A 17,571-nucleotide genomic window follows, 5' to 3' on the forward strand; every position below is an offset into this window, starting at 1 on the left:
CCCCATAGACTTCCTATGGGAACCGCTTCCCTATCTCTCAACATTGCCCCATAGACTTCCTATGGGAACCGGTTCCCTATCTCTCAACATTGCCCCATAGACTTTCTATAGGAACCGGTTCCCTATCTCTCAACATTGCCCCATAGACTTTCTATGGGAACCGGTTCCCTATCTCTCAACATTGCCCCGTAGACTTTCTATGGGAACCGCGTGACGGGTCACCCGATCTGCCGTAAAGCGTGACATGTGGGGGGTGTGGGCGTGTTGAAGTTTTACGACAGTGACGTCAGCGCTTCACGACAGCGGCGATGGAGGCGGGTGAGGCGGCGGTTCTGTTGTTGTTGTTGTTGGTGGTGGTGGTTGTTGGTCGTTGTTGTTGTTGTTGGTGGTGGTTGTTAGTGATGGCTGTACCTAGCCTGGCACGGAGCGGCGGTGGTTTCAACTTTCGCCTCCTGTCCGTTGTTGTCGACTAACTGCGTTGTCGGCCGCGGTTTTTGTTGTTGATGTTGTTGTTGTCTTTGTTGTTGATGTTGTTGATGTTGTCTTTGTTGTTGTTGATGTTGTCTTTGTTGTGGTGTATTCGATTTGCTTTGTTCTCATCATCGATATTTATCATCGCTAACCCGTCACTCACCAGTCACTCACCAGTCACTCACCAGCCCCTCACACCAGTCACTCACCAGTCACTCACCCGTCACTCACCAGTCACTCACCAGTCACTCACCAGTCACTCACCAGTCACTCGCCAGTCACTCGCCAGCCACTCACCAGTCACTCACCAGTCACTCACCAGTCACTCACCAGTCACTCACCAGCTCCTCACCAGTCACTCACCAGTCACTCACCAGTCACTCACCAGTCACTCGCCAGCCACTCGCCAGCTCCTCACCAGTCACTCACCAGTCACTCACCAGTCACTCACCAGCTCCTCACCAGTCACTCACCAGTCACTCACCAGCCACTCACCAGTCACTCACCAGTCACTCACCAGTCACTCGCCAGCCACTCGCCAGCTCCTCACCAGTCACTCACCAGTCACTCACCAGTCACTCACCAGCTCCTCACCAGTCACTCACCAGTCACTCACCAGCCACTCACCAGTCACTCACCAGCCACTCACCAGTCACTCACCAGCTCCTCACCAGTCACTCACCAGTCACTCACCAGCCACTCACCAGTCACTCACCAGCCACTCACCAGTCACTCACCAGTCACTCACCAGTCACTCACCAGTCACTCACCAGCTCCTCACCAGTCACTCACCAGTCACTCACCAGTCACTCACCAGCCACTCACACCAGTCACTCACCAGTCACTCACCAGTCACTCACCAGCCACTCACCAGCTCCTCACCAGTCACTCACCAGTCACTCACCAGCCACTCACACCAGTCACTCACCAGTCACTCACCAGTCACTCACCAGTCACTCGCCAGCTCCTCACCAGTCACTCACCAGTCACTCACCAGCCACTCACACCAGTCACTCACCAGTCACTCACCAGTCACTCGCCAGTCACTCACCAGCCACTCACCAGTCACTCACCAGTCACTCACCAGCTCCTCACCAGTCACTCACCAGTCACTCACCAGTCACTCACCCGTCACTCACCAGTCACTCACCAGTCACTCACCAGTCACTCACCAGTCACTCACCAGCTCCTCACCAGTCACTCACCAGCTCCTCACCAGTCACTCACCAGTCACTCACCAGCCACTCACCAGTCACTCACCAGTCACTCACCAGTCACTCACCCGTCACTCACCAGTCACTCACCAGTCACTCACCAGTCACTCGCCAGCTCCTCACCCGTCACTCACCAGTCACTCACCAGCCACTCACACCAGTCACTCACCAGTCACTCACCAGTCACTCACCAGCTCCTCACCAGTCACTCACCAGTCACTCACCAGTCACTCACCAGCTCCTCACCAGTCACTCACCAGTCACTCACCAGCCACTCACCAGTCACTCACCAGTCACTCACCAGCTCCTCACCAGTCACTCACCAGTCACTCACCAGCCACTCACACCAGTCACTCACCAGTCACTCACCAGTCACTCACCAGTCACTCACCAGCTCCTCACCAGTCACTCACCAGTCACTCACCAGTCACTCACCAGTCACTCACCACTCACCAGCTCCTCACCAGTCACTCACCAGTCACTCACCAGTCACTCACCAGCCACTCACCAGTCACTCACCAGTCACTCACCAGCCACTCACCAGTCACTCACCAGTCACTCACCAGCCACTCGCCAGCTCCTCACCAGTCACTCACCAGCTCCTCACCAGTCACTCACCAGTCACTCACCAGCTCCTCACCAGTCACTCACCAGTCACTCACCAGCCACTCACCAGCTCCTCACCAGTCACTCACCAGTCACTCGCCAGTCACTCACCAGCCACTCGCCAGTCACTCACCAGTCACTCACCAGTCACTCACCAGTCACTCACCAGCTCCTCACCAGCCACTCACCAGTCACTCACCAGCTCCTCACCAGTCACTCACCAGTCACTCACCAGCCACTCACCAGTCACTCACCAGTCACTCACCAGTCACTCACCAGCTCCTCACCCGTCACTCACCAGCCCCTCATCAGTCACTCACCAGCTCCTCACCGCCTCGCTCACTCACCACACTCACTCACCACACTCACTCACCTCACTCACTCACCTCACTCACCACACTCACTCACCCCACTCACTCACCTCACTCACCACACTCACTCACCACACTCACCACACTCACCACACTCACCCAAATCACCACACTCATTCACCACACTCACCACACTCACTCACCACACTCACCCCACTCACTCACCCCACTCACTCACCTCACTCACTCACCACACTCACTTACCACACTCACTCACCACACTCACCACACTCACCACACTCACTCACCACACTCACCACACACACTTACCACACTCACTCACCCTCACCACACTCACTCACCACACTCACTCACCACACTCACTCACCACACTCACTTACCACACTCACCCCACTCACCACACTCACTCACCACACTCACCCCACTCACTCACCCCACTCACTCACCTCACTCACTCACCACACTCACTTACCACACTCACTCACCACACTCACCACACTCACTCACCACACTCACCACACACACTTACCACACTCACTCACCCTCACCACACTCACTCACCACACTCACTCACCACACTCACTCACCACACTCACTTACCACACTCACCCCACTCACCACACTCATTCACCACACTCATCACACTCACTCACCACACTCGCTCACCTCACTCACCACACTCACTCACTCACCACATTCACTCACCCCACTCACTCACCTCACTCACTCACCACACTCGCTCACTCACCGCACTCACCACACTCACCCCACTCATCACACTCACTCACCACACTCACCACACTCATTCACCACACTCACCACACTCACTCACTCACCACACTCATTCACCACACTCACTCACCACACTCACTCACCACACTCACTCACCACACTCACCACACTCACTCACCACACTCACTCACCTCACTCACTCACCACACTCACCACACTCACCACACTCACTCACCACACACACTCACCACACTCACTCACCCTCACCACACTCACCACACTCACTCACCACACACACTCACTCCCCACACTCACTCACCACACACACTCACTCACCACACTCACTCACCACACTCACCACACTCACTCACCACACTCACTCTCTCGACTCACTCACCACACTCACTCACCACACTCACCTCACTCACCACACTCACCCACCCCACTCACTCACCCTCACCACACTCACCCTCATTCTCACACTCACCTCACTCGCTCACCCTCGCCCACTCACCACGCTCACCCCACCCACTCACTCACCAATTGGCCTCACCCACTCACTCACCCTCACCTCCTCACTCACTCACCCACTCACCTCACCCCACCCACTCACTCACCAAATTACCTCACCCACTCACCTCACCCGCTCATCTCACTCACCCCACCCAATCATTCACCTACTCACCTCACCCCACCCACTCACTCACCCACTCAACTCACCCACTCACCTCACCCCACCCACTCACTCACCCACTCACCTCACCCACTCACCTCACCCCACCCACTCACCCACTCACTCACCCACTCACCCACTCACCTCACCCCACCGACTCACTCACCCACTCACTCACCCACTCACCTCACCCCACGCACTCATTCACTCACCCACTCACCTCACCCCACCCACCCACTCACTCACCCACTCACCCACTCACTCACTCACCCACTCACCTCACCCCACCCACTCACTCACCCACTCACCTCACCCACCCACCCACTCACTCACCCACTCACTCACTCACCCACTCACCTCACCCCACCCACTCACTCACCCACTCACCTCACCCCACCGACTCACTCACTCACCCCCTCACCCCACCCACTCACCCACTCACTCACCTCACCCACTCACCTCACCCCACCCACTCACCCACTCACTCACCCACTCACTCACCCACTCACTCACCCACTCACTCATTCACTCACCCACTCACCTCACCCCACCCACTCACCCACTCACCCACCCACTCACCCACTCACCTAACCCCCTCGATTCCCGCTCACGGCCACCAAACTCCCGGTTTGATACCGGTCCTGGGCCTCCCCTAGGTCGACTCAGCCTTGAATGAGTTACCTGGTGTAGCGATGGTGTAGTAAACACCACTGGGGGAGACAAAGGCGGCCGGGCGTGGTGCTGGTAGCCCCCCACCCCCTCGTGTGCCACAGTGCCGGTAGCCTTCATAGGTGCTGCTACTCGCTACTAACAGCACTTGCCCCAGCAGTCTGTAGAGGCTACACGGGGGATCTTTGTCTGTGTCTACCTTCATAGGTGCTCCTACTCGCTACTAACAGCACTTGCCCCAGCAGTCTGTTGAGGCTACACGGGGGATCTTTGTCTGTGTCTACCTTCATAGGTGCTGCTACTCGCTACTAACAGCACTTGCCCCAGCAGTCTGTTGAGGCTACACGGGGGACCTTTGTCTGTGTCTACCTTCATAGCTGCTGCTGCTACTCGCTACCAACAGCACTTGCCCCTACAGTCTGTAGAGGCTACACGGGGGATCTTTGTCTGTGTCTACCTTCATAGGTGCTCCTGCTACTCGCTACTAACAGCACTTGCCCCTACAGTCTGTAGAGGCTACACGGGGGATCTTTGTCTGTGTCTACCTTCATAGGTGCTGCTACTCGCTACTAACAGCACTTGCCCCACCACTCTGTTGAGGCTACACGGGGGACCTTTGTCTGTGTCTACCTTCATAGCTGCTGCTACTCGCTACTAACAGCACTTGCCCCAGCACTCTGTTGAGGCTACACGGGGGACCTTTGTCTGTGTCTACCTTCATAGCTGCTGCTACTCGCTACCAACAGCACTTGCCCCAGCACTCCGTAGAGGCTACACGGGGGACCTTTGTCTGTGTCTACCTTCATAGGTGCTGCTACTTGCTACTAACACCACTTGCCCCAGCAGTCTGTTGAGGCTACACGGGGGACCTTTGTCTGTGTCTACCTTCATAGGTAGCTGCTGCTACTCGCTACTAACAGCACTTGCCCCTACAGCCTATAGAGGCTACACGGGGGATCTTTGTCTGTGTCTACCTTCATAGCTGCTGCTACTCGCTACTAACAGCACTTGCCCCAGCAGTCTGTTGAGGCTACACGGGGGACCTTTGTCTGTGTGTAGCGACGATGACGTATGATGCTCTCCTGCTGCTGGACGTGGAGGACTTTCCCGATTCAGAGGAACCGGTGTGGATCCTGGGTCGTCAGTACAGCACACTCACAGGTACCACCACTACTACTACTACTCACACAGGTACCACCACTACTACTACTACTCACACAGGTACCACTACTACTACTACTCACACAGGTACCACCACTACTACTACTCACACAGGTACCACTACTACTACTACTCACACAGGTACCACCACTACTACTACTACTCACACAGGTACCACTACTACTACTCACACAGGTACCACTACTACTACTCACACAGGTACCACCACTACTACTACTCACACAGGTACCACCACTACTACTCACACAGGTACCACTACTACTACTCACACAGGTACCACCACTACTACTACTACTCACACAGGTACCACTACTACTAGTACTCACACAGGTACCACCACTACTACTACTACTCACACAGGTACCACTACTACTACTACTACTCACACAGGTACCACTACTACTACTACTCACACAGGTACCACTACTACTACTACTCACACAGGTACCACCACTACTACTACTACTCACACAGGTACCACCACTACTACTACTACTCACACAGGTACCACTACTACTACTACTCACACAGGTACCACTACTACTACTACTACTCACACAGGTACCACTACTACTACTCACACAGGTACCACTACTACTACTCACACAGGTATCACCACTACTACTACTACTCACACAGGTACCACTACTACTACTCACACAGGTACCACCACTACTACTACTCACACAGGTACCACTACTACTACTACTCACACAGGTACCACTACTACTACTACTCACACAGGTACCACCACTACTACTACTACTCACACAGGTACCACCACTACTACTACTACTCACACAGGTTCCACTACTACTACTACTCACACAGGTACCACTACTACTACTACTCACACAGGTACCACTACCACCACTACCAGTACTGCTCACACAGGTATCACCACCACTACTACTCACACAGGTATCACTGTAGCTCACCCTCTGCTCACCCTCTGCTCACCCCTCTGCTCACCCTCTGCTCACCCCTCTGCTCACCCCTCTGCTCACCCTCTGCTCACCCTCTGTGTGTATCTGCAGACAAAGATGCGATTCTGGACGACGTGAGGTCCCGGCTCTGGTTCACGTACAGACGGAACTTTCCAGCGATCGGTAACGCACGCACCGGGGGGGGTCATGGGGTGAGTGAGTGGGCGGGTGGGTGGGCGGGTGAGTGGGCGGGTGGGTGGGTGGGTGAGTGGGCGGGTGGGTGGGTGGGTGAGTGGGTGAGTAAGTGGGTGGGTGGGTGGGTGGGCGGGTGGGTGGGTGGGCGGGTGGGCGGGTGGGTGGGTGAGTGAGTGAGTGACTGGGTGAGTGAGTAGGTGAGTGAGCGGGTGGATGAGTAAATGGGTGAGCGAGTGACTGGGTGAGTGAGCGAGGTGGGTGAGTAGGTGGGTGAGTGGGTGGGTGAGTGAGTGACTGGGTGGGTGGGTGAGTAAATGACGAGCGAGTGACTGGGTGAGTGAGTAGGTGAGTGAGCGGGTGGATGAGTAAATGGGTGAGCGAGTGACTGGGTGAGTGAGCGAGGTGGGTGAGTAGGTGGGTGAGTGGGTGAGCGAGTGAGTAAGTGACTGGGTGGGTGGGTGAGTAAGTGGGCGAGCGAGTGACTGGGTGCGTGAGCGAGGTGGGTGAGTGAGTGGGTGAGTGGGTGAGCGAGTGAGTGGGTAGGTGAGTAAGTGGGCGAGCGATTGACTGGGTGAGTGAGCGAGGTGGGTGAGTAGGTGAGTGAGTGGATGAGCGAGTGACTGGGTGGGTGGGTGGGTGAGTAAGTGGGAGAGCGAGTGACTGGGTGAGTGAGCGAGGTGCATGAGTAGGTGGGTGAGTGGATGAGCGAGTGACTGGTTGAGTGAGCGAGGTGGGTGAGTAGGTGGGTGAGTGAGTGAGCGAGTGACTAGGTGAGTGGGTGAGTGAGTAAGTGGGTGAGCGAGTGACTGAGTGAGTGAACGAGGTGGGTGAGTAGGTGGGTGAGTGGGTGAGCGAGTGACTGGGTGGGTGGGTGAGTAAGTGGGCGAGCGAGTGACTGGGTGAGTGAGCAAGGTGGGTGAGTAGGTCGGTGAGTGGGTGAGTAAGTGGGCGAGCGAGTGACTGGGTGAGTGAGCGAGGTGGGTGAGTAGGTGGGTGAGTGGGTGAGCGAGTGACTGGGTGAGTGAGCGAGGTGCGTGAGTAGGTGAGTGAGCGGGCGGATGAGTGGGCGGGTAGGTGGGTGGGTGGGTGAGTAAGTGGGTGAGCGAGTCACTGGTTGAGTGAGCGAGGTGGGTGAGTAGGTGGGTGAGTGGGTGAGCGAGTGACTGGGTGAGTGGGTGAGTGGGTGGGTGGTTGAGTAAGTTGGTGAGCGGGTGAATGGGTGAGTGAGCGAGGTGCGTGAGTAGGTGGGTGAGTGGGTGAGCGAGTGACTAGGTGAGTGGGTGAGTGGGTGGGTGGGTGAGTAAGTGGGCGAGTGAGTGACTGGGTGAGTGAGCGAGGTGGGTGAGTAGGTGAGTGAGTGGATGAGCGAGTGACTGGGTGGGTGGGTGAGTGGGTGGGTGGGTGAGTAAGTGGGCGAGCGAGTGACTGGGTGAGTGAGCGAGGTGGGTGAGTAGGTGGGTGAGTGAGTGGGTGAGTGGGTGGGTGAGTAAGTGGGCGAGCGAGTGACTGGGTGAGTGAGCGAGGTGCGTGAGTAGGTGGGTGGGTGGGTGAGCAAGTGACTGGGTGAGTGGGTGGGTGAGTAAGTGGGTGGGTGAGTAAGTGGGTGGGTGAGTAAGTGGGTGAGTGGGTGAGTGAGTAAGTGGGTGAGCGAGTGACTGGGTGAGTGAGCGAGGTGGGTGAGTAGGTGGGTGAGTGAGTGAGCGAGTGACTAGGTGAGTGGGTGAGTGGGTGGGTGGTTGAGTAAGTTGGTGAGCGGGTGAATGGGTGAGTGAGCGAGGTGCGTGAGTAGGTGGGTGAGTGGGTGAGCGAGTGACTAGGTGAGTGGGTGAGTGGGTGGGTGGGTGAGTAAGTGGGCGAGCGAGTGACTGGGTGAGTGAGCGAGGTGGGTGAGTAGGTGAGTGAGTGGATGAGCGAGTGACTGGGTGGGTGAGCGAGGTGGGTGAGTAGGTGGGTGAGTGAGTGAGTGGGTGGGTGAGTAAGTGGGCGAGCGAGTGACTGGGTGAGTGAGCGAGGTGCGTGAGTAGGTGGGTGAGTGGGTGAGCGAGTGACTGGGTGAGTGAGCGAGGTGGGTGAGTAGGTGGGTGAGTGGGTGAGCGAGTGACTGGGTGAGTGGGTGAGTGGGTGGGTGGGTGGGTGAGTAAGTTGGTGAGCGGGTGAATGGGTGAGTGAGCGAGGTGCGTGAGTAGGTGGGTGAGTGGGTGAGCAAGTGACTGGGTGAGTGGGTGGGTGAGTAAGTGGGTGGGTGAGTAAGTGGGTGAGTGGGTGGGTGAGTAAGTGGGTGAGCGAATGACTGGGTGAGTGAGCGAGGTGTGTGAGTAGGTGGGTGAGTGAGTGAGCGAGTAACTAGGTGAGTGGGTGAATGGGTGGGTGGATGAGTAAGTGGGTAAGCGAGTGACTGGGTGAGTGAGCGAGGTGCGTGAGTAGGTGGGTGAGTGGGTGAGCGAGTGACTGGGTGAGTGGGTGGGTGAGTAAGTGGGTGGGTGAGTGGGTGAGTGGGTGGGTGAGCGAGTGACTGGGTGAGTGAGCGAGGTGGGTGAGTAGGTGGGTGAGTGAGTGAGTGAGCGAGTGACTGGGTGAGTGGGTGGGTGAGTAAGTGGGTGGGCGAGTGACTGGGTGAGTGAGCGAGGTGGGTGAGTAGGTGGGTGAGTGAGGTGGGTGAGTGGCTGGGTGAGTAAGTGGGTGAGTGGGTGGGTGAGTAAGTAGGTGAGCGAGTGACTGGGTGAGTGAGCGAGGTGGGTGAGTAGGTGGGTGAGTGGGTGAGTGAGGTGGGTGAGTAAGTGGGTGGGTGAGTAAGTGGGTGAGTGGGTGGGTGAGTAAGTAGGTGAGCGAGTGACTGGGTGAGTGAGCGAGGTGGGTGAGTAGGTGGGTGAGTGGGTGAGTGAGGTGGGTGAGTGGGTGGGTGAGTAAGTAGGTGAGCGAGTGACTGGGTGAGTGAGCGAGGTGGGTGAGTAGGTGGGTGAGTGGGTGAGTGAGGTGGGTGAGTGGCTGGGTGAGTAAGTGGGTGAGTGAGTGACTGGGTGAGTGAGCGAGGTGGGTGAGTAGGTGGGTGAGTGGGTGAGTGAGGTGGGTGAGTGGCTGGGTGAGTAAGTGGGTGGGTGAGTAAGTGGGTGAGTGGGTGGGTGAGTAAGTAGGTGAGCGAGTGACTGGGTGAGTGAGCGAGGTGGGTGAGTGATTCCAGACATGAGGTTCGCTTACCGACGCATTGGTACCAGCGATCGGTAATGTGGGTGGATGAGTGTCTCTCTGTGTGTCCTCGTGTCTCTCTGTGTCCCCGTGTCTCTCTGTGTGTCCTCGTGTCTCTCTGTGTCCCCGTGTCTCTCTGTGTGTCCCCGTGTCTCTCTGTGTGTCCCCGTGTCTCTCTGTGTGTCCTCGTGTCTCTCTGTGTGTCCTCGTGTCTCTCTGTGTGTCCTCGTGTCTCTCTGTGTGTCCCCGTGTCTCTCTGTGTGTCCCCGTGTCTCTCTGTGTGTCTCCGTGTCTCTCTGTGTCCCCGTGTCTCTCTGTGTGTCTCCGTGTCTCTCTGTGTGTCCTCGTGTCTCTCTGTGTGTCCCCGTGTCTCTCTCTGTGTCCCCGTGTCTCTCTGTGTCCCCGTGTCTCTGTGTGTCCCCGTGTCTCTCTGTGTGTCCCCGTGTCTCTCTGTGTCTCCGTGTCTCTCTGTGTGTCCTCGTGTCTCTCTGTGTCCCCGTGTCTCTCTGTGTGTCCTCGTGTCTCTCAGTGTCCCCGTGTCTCTCTGTGTGTCGCCGTGTCTCTCTGTGTGTCCCCGTGTCTCTCTGTGTGTCCCCGTGTCTCTCTGTGTGTCCTCGTGTCTCTCTGTGTGTCCTCGTGTCTCTCTGTGTGTCCTCGTGTCTCTCTGTGTGTCCCCGTGTCTCTCTGTGTGTCCCCGTGTCTCTCTGTGTGTCTCCGTGTCTCTCTGTGTCCCCGTGTCTCTCTGTGTGTCTCCGTGTCTCTCTGTGTGTCCTCGTGTCTCTCTGTGTGTCCTCGTGTCTCTCTGTGTGTCCCCGTGTCTCTCTCTGTGTCCCCGTGTCTCTCTGTGTCCCCGTGTCTCTGTGTGTCCCCGTGTCTCTCTGTGTGTCTCCGTGTCTCTCTGTGTCCCCGTGTCTCTCTGTGTGTCTCCGTGTCTCTCTGTGTGTCCTCGTGTCTCTCTGTGTGTCCCCGTGTCTCTCTCTGTGTCCCCGTGTCTCTCTGTGTCCCCGTGTCTCTGTGTGTCCCCGTGTCTCTCTGTGTGTCCCCGTGTCTCTCTGTGTCTCCGTGTCTCTCTGTGTGTCCTCGTGTCTCTCTGTGTCCCCGTGTCTCTCTGTGTGTCCTCGTGTCTCTCAGTGTCCCCGTGTCTCTCTGTGTGTCGCCGTGTCTCTCTGTGTGTCCCCGTGTCTCTCTGTGTGTCCCCGTGTCTCTCTGTGTGTCCTCGTGTCTCTCTGTGTGTCCTCGTGTCTCTCTGTGTGTCCTCGTGTCTCTCTGTGTGTCCCCGTGTCTCTCTGTGTGTCCCCGTGTCTCTCTGTGTGTCTCCGTGTCTCTCTGTGTCCCCGTGTCTCTCTGTGTGTCTCCGTGTCTCTCTGTGTGTCCTCGTGTCTCTCTGTGTGTCCTCGTGTCTCTCTGTGTGTCCCCGTGTCTCTCTCTGTGTCCCCGTGTCTCTCTGTGTCCCCGTGTCTCTGTGTGTCCCCGTGTCTCTCTGTGTGTCCCCGTGTCTCTCTGTGTCTCCGTGTCTCTCTGTGTGTCCTCGTGTCTCTCTGTGTCCCCGTGTCTCTCTGTGTGTCCCTGTGTCTCTCTGTGTGTCCTCGTGTCTCTCTGTGTGTCCCCGTGTCTCTCTGTGTGTCCTCGTGTCTCTCTGTGTCCCCGTGTCTCTCTGTGTGTCCCTGTGTCTCTCTGTGTGTCCTCGTGTCTCTCTGTGTGTCCCCGTGTCTCTCTGTGTCCCCGTGTCTCTCTGTGTGTCTCCGTGTCTCTCTGTGTGTCCTCGTGTCTCTCTGTGTGTCCTCGTGTCTCTCTGTGTGTCCTCGTGTCTCTCTGTGTGTCCCCGTGTCTCTCTGTGTGTCCTCGTGTCTCTCTGTGTGTCTCCGTGTCTCTCTGTGTGTCCTCGTGTCTCTCTGTGTGTCCTCGTGTCTCTCTGTGTCCCCGTGTCTCTCTGTGTGTCCTCGTGTCTCTCTGTGTCCCCGTGTCTCTCTGTGTGTCCCCGTGTCTCTCTGTGTCCCTGTGTCTCTCTGTGTGTCCCTGTGTCTCTGTGTCCCCGTGTCTCTCCGTGAGGCTCCCTGTGTCTCTCTGTGTGTCTCCCTCTGTCTCTCTGTGTGTCCTCGTGTCTCTCTGTGTGTCTCCGTGTCTCTCTGTGTGTCCTCGTGTCTCTCTGTGTCCCTGTGTCTCTCTGTGTGTCCCTGTGTCTCTCTGTGTGTCTCCCTCTGTCTCTCTGTGTGTCCCCGTGTCTCTCTGTGTGTCCCCGTGTCTCTCTGTGTGTCCTCGTGTCTCTCTCTGTGTCCCCGTGTCTCTCTGTGTGTCCTCGTGTCTCTCTCTGTGTCCCCGTGTCTCTCTGTGTGTCCCCGTGTCTCTCTGTGTGTCCTCGTGTCTCTCTGTGTCCCCGTGTCTCTCTGTGTGTCCCCGTGTCTCTCTGCGTGTCCCCGTGTCTCTCTCTGTGTCCTCGTGTCTCTCCGTGTGTCCCCGTGTCTCTCTGTGTCCCCGTGTCTCTCTGTGTGTCTCCCTCTGTCTCTCTGTGTGTCCCCGTGTCTCTCTGTGTGTGTCCCCGTGTCTCTCTGTGTGTGTCCCTGTGTCTCTGTGTGTCCCCGTGTCTCTGTGTGTCCCCGTGTCTCTCTGTGTGTCGCCGTGTCTCTCTCTGTGTCCCCGTGTCTCTATGTGTGTCCCCGTGTCTCTGTGTGTCCCCGTGTCTCTCTGTGTGTCTCCCTCTGTGTCTCTGTGTGTCGCCGTGTCTCTCTGTGTGTCCCCGTGTCTCTCTGTGTGTCCCCGTGTCTCTCCGTGTCTCTCTGTGTGTCTCCGTGTCTCTCTGTCGCCCTCTGTCTCTCCGTGTGTCTCCCCGTGTCTCTCTGTGTCCCCGTGTCTCTCTGTGTGTCCCCGTGTCTCTGTGTGTGTCTTCGTGTCTCTCTGTGTGTCCCCGTGTCTCTCCGTGTCTCTCTGTCACCCTCTGTCTCTGTCTCTCCGTGTGTCTCCCCGTGTCTCTCTGTGTGTCCCCGTGTCTCTCTGTGTGTCCCCGTGTCTCCGTGTGTCCCCGTGTGTCTCTCTGTGTGTCTTTGTCCCCCGTGGCTGTCCCTGTCTCTCTCTGCGTGTCCCCGTGTCTCTCTCTGTGTCCCCGTGTCTCTCCGTGAGTCTCCCTGTGTCTCTCTGCGTGTCCCCGTGTCTCTCTGTGTGTCCTCGTGTCTCTGTGTGTGTCCCCGTGTCTCTCTGTGTGTCCCCGTGTCTCTCTGTGTGTCCCCCTCTGTCTCTCTGTGTGTCTCCGTGTCTCTCTGTGTGTCCCCGTGTCTCTCTGTGTGTCCTCGTGTCTCTCTGTGTGTCCCCGTGTCTCTCTGTGTGTCCCCGTGTCTCTCTGTGTGTCCTCGTGTCTCTCTGTGTGTCCTCGTGTCTCTCTGTGTGTCCCCGTGTCTCTCTGTGTGTCTCCGTGTCTCTCTGTGTCCCCGTGTCTCTCTGTGTGTCTCCGTGTCTCTCTGTGTCCCTGTGTCTCTCTGTGTGTCCTCGTGTCTCTCTGTGTGTCCTCGTGTCTCTCTGTGTCCCCGTGTCTCTCTGTGTGTCCCCGTGTCTCTCTCTGTGTCCCCGTGTCTCTCTGTGTGTCCCTGTGTCTCTCTCTGTGTCCCCGTGTCTCTCTCTGTGTCCTCGTGTCTCTCTGTGTGTCCCTGTGTCTCTCTGTGTCCCCGTGTCTCTCTGTGTGTCCCCGTGTCTCTCTGTGTCCCCGTGTCTCTCTGTGTGTCTCCCTGTCTCTCTGTGTGTGTCCCCGTGTCTCTCTGTGTGTCCCCGTGTCTCTCTGTGTGTCCCCGTGTCTCTCTGTGTGTCCCCGTGTCTCTCTGTGTGTCCCCGTGTCTCTGTGTGTCCCCGTGTCTCTCCCTGTGTCTCTCTCTGTGTCCTCGTGTCTCTCTGTGTGTCCCCGTGTCTCTCTGTGTGCCCTCGTGTCTCTCTGTGTGTCCTCGTGTCTCTCTGTGTGTCCTCGTGTCTCTCTGTGTGTCCTCGTGTCTCTCTGTGTGTCCCCGTGTGTCTCCGTATCCCCGTGTGTCTCTGTGTGTCCCTGTGTGTCTCTGTGTGTCTCTCTGTGTGTGTCTCCCCGTGTGTCTCTGTGTGTCTCTCTGTGTGTCTCTCTGTGTGTGTTCCCGTGTGTCTCCGTGTGTCTCCGTATCCCCGTGTGTCTCTGTGTGTCTCTGTGTGTCTCTGTGTGTGTGTCTCCGTGTCTCTCCGTGTGTCTCTGTGTGTCTCTGTGTGTCTCTGTGTGTGTGTCTCCGTGTCTTTCCGTGTCTCTCCGTGTGTCTCTGTGTGTCTCTCTGTGTGTGTCTCTGTGTGTGTCTCCGTGTGTCTCTGTATGTGTCTCTGTGTCTCTGTGTGTCTCTGTGTGTCTCCATGTGTGTCTCTCTGTGTGTCTCTCTGTGTGTGTCTCCCCGTGTGTCTCTGTGTGTCTCTCTCTGTGTCTCTCTGTGTGTGTCCCCGTGTGTCTCCATGTGTGTCTCCGTGTGTGTCTCTGTGTCTCTGTGTGTGTCTCTGTGTGTCCCCGTGTGTCTCCATGTGTGTCTCTGTGTGTCTCTCTGTGTGTGTCTCCGTGTGTGTCTCTGTGTGTCTCCATGTGTGTCTCTGTGTGTCTCTGTGTGTGTCCCCGTGTGTCTCTCTGTGTGTCTCTGTGTGTGTCTCTGTGTGTGTCTCCGTGTGTCTCTGTGTGTGTCTCTGTGTGTCTCTGTGTGTCTCCATGTGTGTCTCTCTGTGTGTCTCTCTGTGTGTGTCTCCCCGTGTGTCTCTGTGTGTCTCTCTCTGTGTCTCTCTGTGTGTGTCCCCGTGTGTCTCCATGTGTGTCTCCGTGTGTGTCTCTGTGTCTCTGTGTGTGTCTCTGTGTGTCCCCGTGTGTCTCCATGTGTGTCTCTGTGTGTCTCTCTGTGTGTCTCCGTGTGTGTCTCTGTGTGTCTCCATGTGTGTCTCTGTGTGTCTCTGTGTGTGTCCCCGTGTGTCTCTCTGTGTGTCTCTGTGTGTGTCTCTGTGTGTGTCTCCGTGTGTCTCTGTATGTGTCTCTGTGTGTGTCTCTGTGTGTCTCTGTGTGTCTGCATGTGTGTCTCTCTGTGTGTCTCTCTGTGTGTGTCTCCCCGTGTGTCTCTGTGTGTCTCTCTCTGTGTCTCTCTGTGTGTGTCCCCGTGTGTCTCCATGTGTGTCTCCGTGTGTGTCTCTGTGTCTCTGTGTGTGTCTCTGTGTGTCCCCGTGTGTCTCCATGTGTGTCTCTGTGTGTCTCTCTGTGTGTGTCTCCGTGTGTGTCTCTGTGTGTCTCCATGTGTGTCTCTGTGTGTCTCTGTGTGTGTCCCCGTGTGTCTCTCTGTGTGTCTCTGTGTGTGTCTCTCTGTGTGTCTCCCCGTGTGTCTCTGTGTCTCTCTGTGTGTGTCTCTGTGTCTCTCTGTGTGTGTGTCTCCGTGTGTCTCCATGTGTGTCTCCGTGTGTGTCTCTGTGTGTGTCTCTGTGTGTGTCTCCATGTGTGTCTCCGTGTGTCCCCGTGTGTCTCCCCGTGTGTCTCTCTGTGTGTCTCTGTGTGTGTCTCTCTGTGTGTCTCCCCGTGTGTCTCTGTGTGTCTCTGTGTGTGTCCCCGTGTCTCAGGAGGGACCGGCCCATCAACGGATGTCGGCTGGGGCTGCATGCTACGGTGTGGACAGATGATCCTGGCACAAGCCCTGCTGTGTCTCCACCTGGGCAGAGGTGGCAACCACCACAACCACCACAACCACAACAACCACCACCACAACCACAACAACCACCACAACCATCATAACAACCACCACAACAACCACAACAACAACCACCACAACAACCACCACAACCATCATAACCACCACAACCATCACAACTTCCACCACAACAACCATCACAACAACCACCAACACAACCACCACAACCACAACAACCACCACAACCATCACAACAACCACCGCAACCATCACAACAACCATCACAACAACCACAACAACCACCACAACCATCATAACAACCACCACAACCATCATAACAACCACCACAACCATCACAACAACCACCACAACAACCACAACAACCATCACAACAACCACCAACACAACCACCACAACCATCACAACAACCACCACAACCATCACAACAACCACCACAACCATCACAACGAACCACCACAACCATCACAACAATCATCACAACAACCACTACAATAACCACAACAACCACCAGAACCACCACAACAACCATCACAACCACCACAACCATCACAACAACCATCACAACAACCACCACAACAACCACAACTACCACAACAACCACAACAACAACCACAACAACCACCACAACAACTACAACAACCACCACAACCATCACAACAACCATCACAACAACCACCACAACAACCACAACAACCACCACAACAACCACAACAACCACCACAACCACCACAACAACCACAACAACCACCACAACAACCACAACAACCACCACAACAACCGCCACAACCATCACAACAACCCCACAACCATCACAACAACCACAACAACCACCACAACAACCACAACAACCACAACCACCACAACAACCACCACAACAACCACCACCACAACCACAACCACCACAACCATCATAACAACCACAACAACCATCATCACAACAACCACAACCACCACACCCATCACAACCATCACCACAACCACCACAACAACCACCACAACAACAACCACCACAACAACAACAACAACCACCATCACCACAACCACCATCACAGTTACAACACTCCACCACAACCAACACCACCACCACCACAATTACAACATCAGCCACACAACCACCACCACAACAACCACCACAGTTACAACAACCACCACAACAACAACCACCACCACAACAACAACAACCACCATCACCACAACCACCATCACAGTTACAACACTCCACCACAACCAACACCAACACCACCACCACCACAATTACAACATCAGCCACACAACCACCACAACAACAACCACCATCACAAACACCACAACTAGCATCAGTCACAACAATCCACCACAACCACCACAATTACATCAGCCACACAACCACCACAGTTACAACAACCACCACAGTTACAACAACAACAACCACCACAACAACAACCACCATCACCACAACGACCATCACAGTTACAACACTCCACCACAACCAACACCACCACCACCACAATTACAACATCAGCCACACAACCACCACAGTTACAACAACCACCACAACAACAACAACCACCATCACCACAACGACCATCACAGTTACAACACTCCACCACAACCAACACCACCACCACCACAATTACAACATCAGCCACACAACCACCACCACAACAACCACCACAGTTACAACAACCACCACAACAACAACCACCACCACCACAACAACAACAACCACCATCACCACAACCACCA

General features: G+C 55.9%; 1 protein-coding gene across 1 annotated transcript in view; it reads left to right on the top strand.

Moving 5' to 3' along the window:
• The first annotated feature begins 220 nt into the window (after positions 1 to 220).
• ATG4B (autophagy related 4B cysteine peptidase) overlaps positions 221 to 17,571 on the top strand; it is a 62,406-nt gene continuing 45,055 nt past the window's right edge. The window contains exons 1-4 of the mRNA XM_076063413.1: positions 221 to 318; positions 5,757 to 5,858; positions 6,917 to 6,988; positions 15,758 to 15,856. Of these exons, the coding sequence (XP_075919528.1) occupies positions 309 to 318; positions 5,757 to 5,858; positions 6,917 to 6,988; positions 15,758 to 15,856 (283 nt within the window). The 5' untranslated portion in view covers positions 221 to 308. The remainder of the gene's footprint in view (positions 319 to 5,756; positions 5,859 to 6,916; positions 6,989 to 15,757; positions 15,857 to 17,571) is intronic.

This window comes from Petromyzon marinus, unplaced genomic scaffold (genome assembly GCF_048934315.1).
Source record: "Petromyzon marinus isolate PM22_M1 ecotype Great Lakes invasive population unplaced genomic scaffold, UKy_Petmar_22M1.pri1.0 PM_Scaffold_113, whole genome shotgun sequence".
Lineage (NCBI taxonomy): Eukaryota > Metazoa > Chordata > Hyperoartia > Petromyzontiformes > Petromyzontidae > Petromyzon > Petromyzon marinus.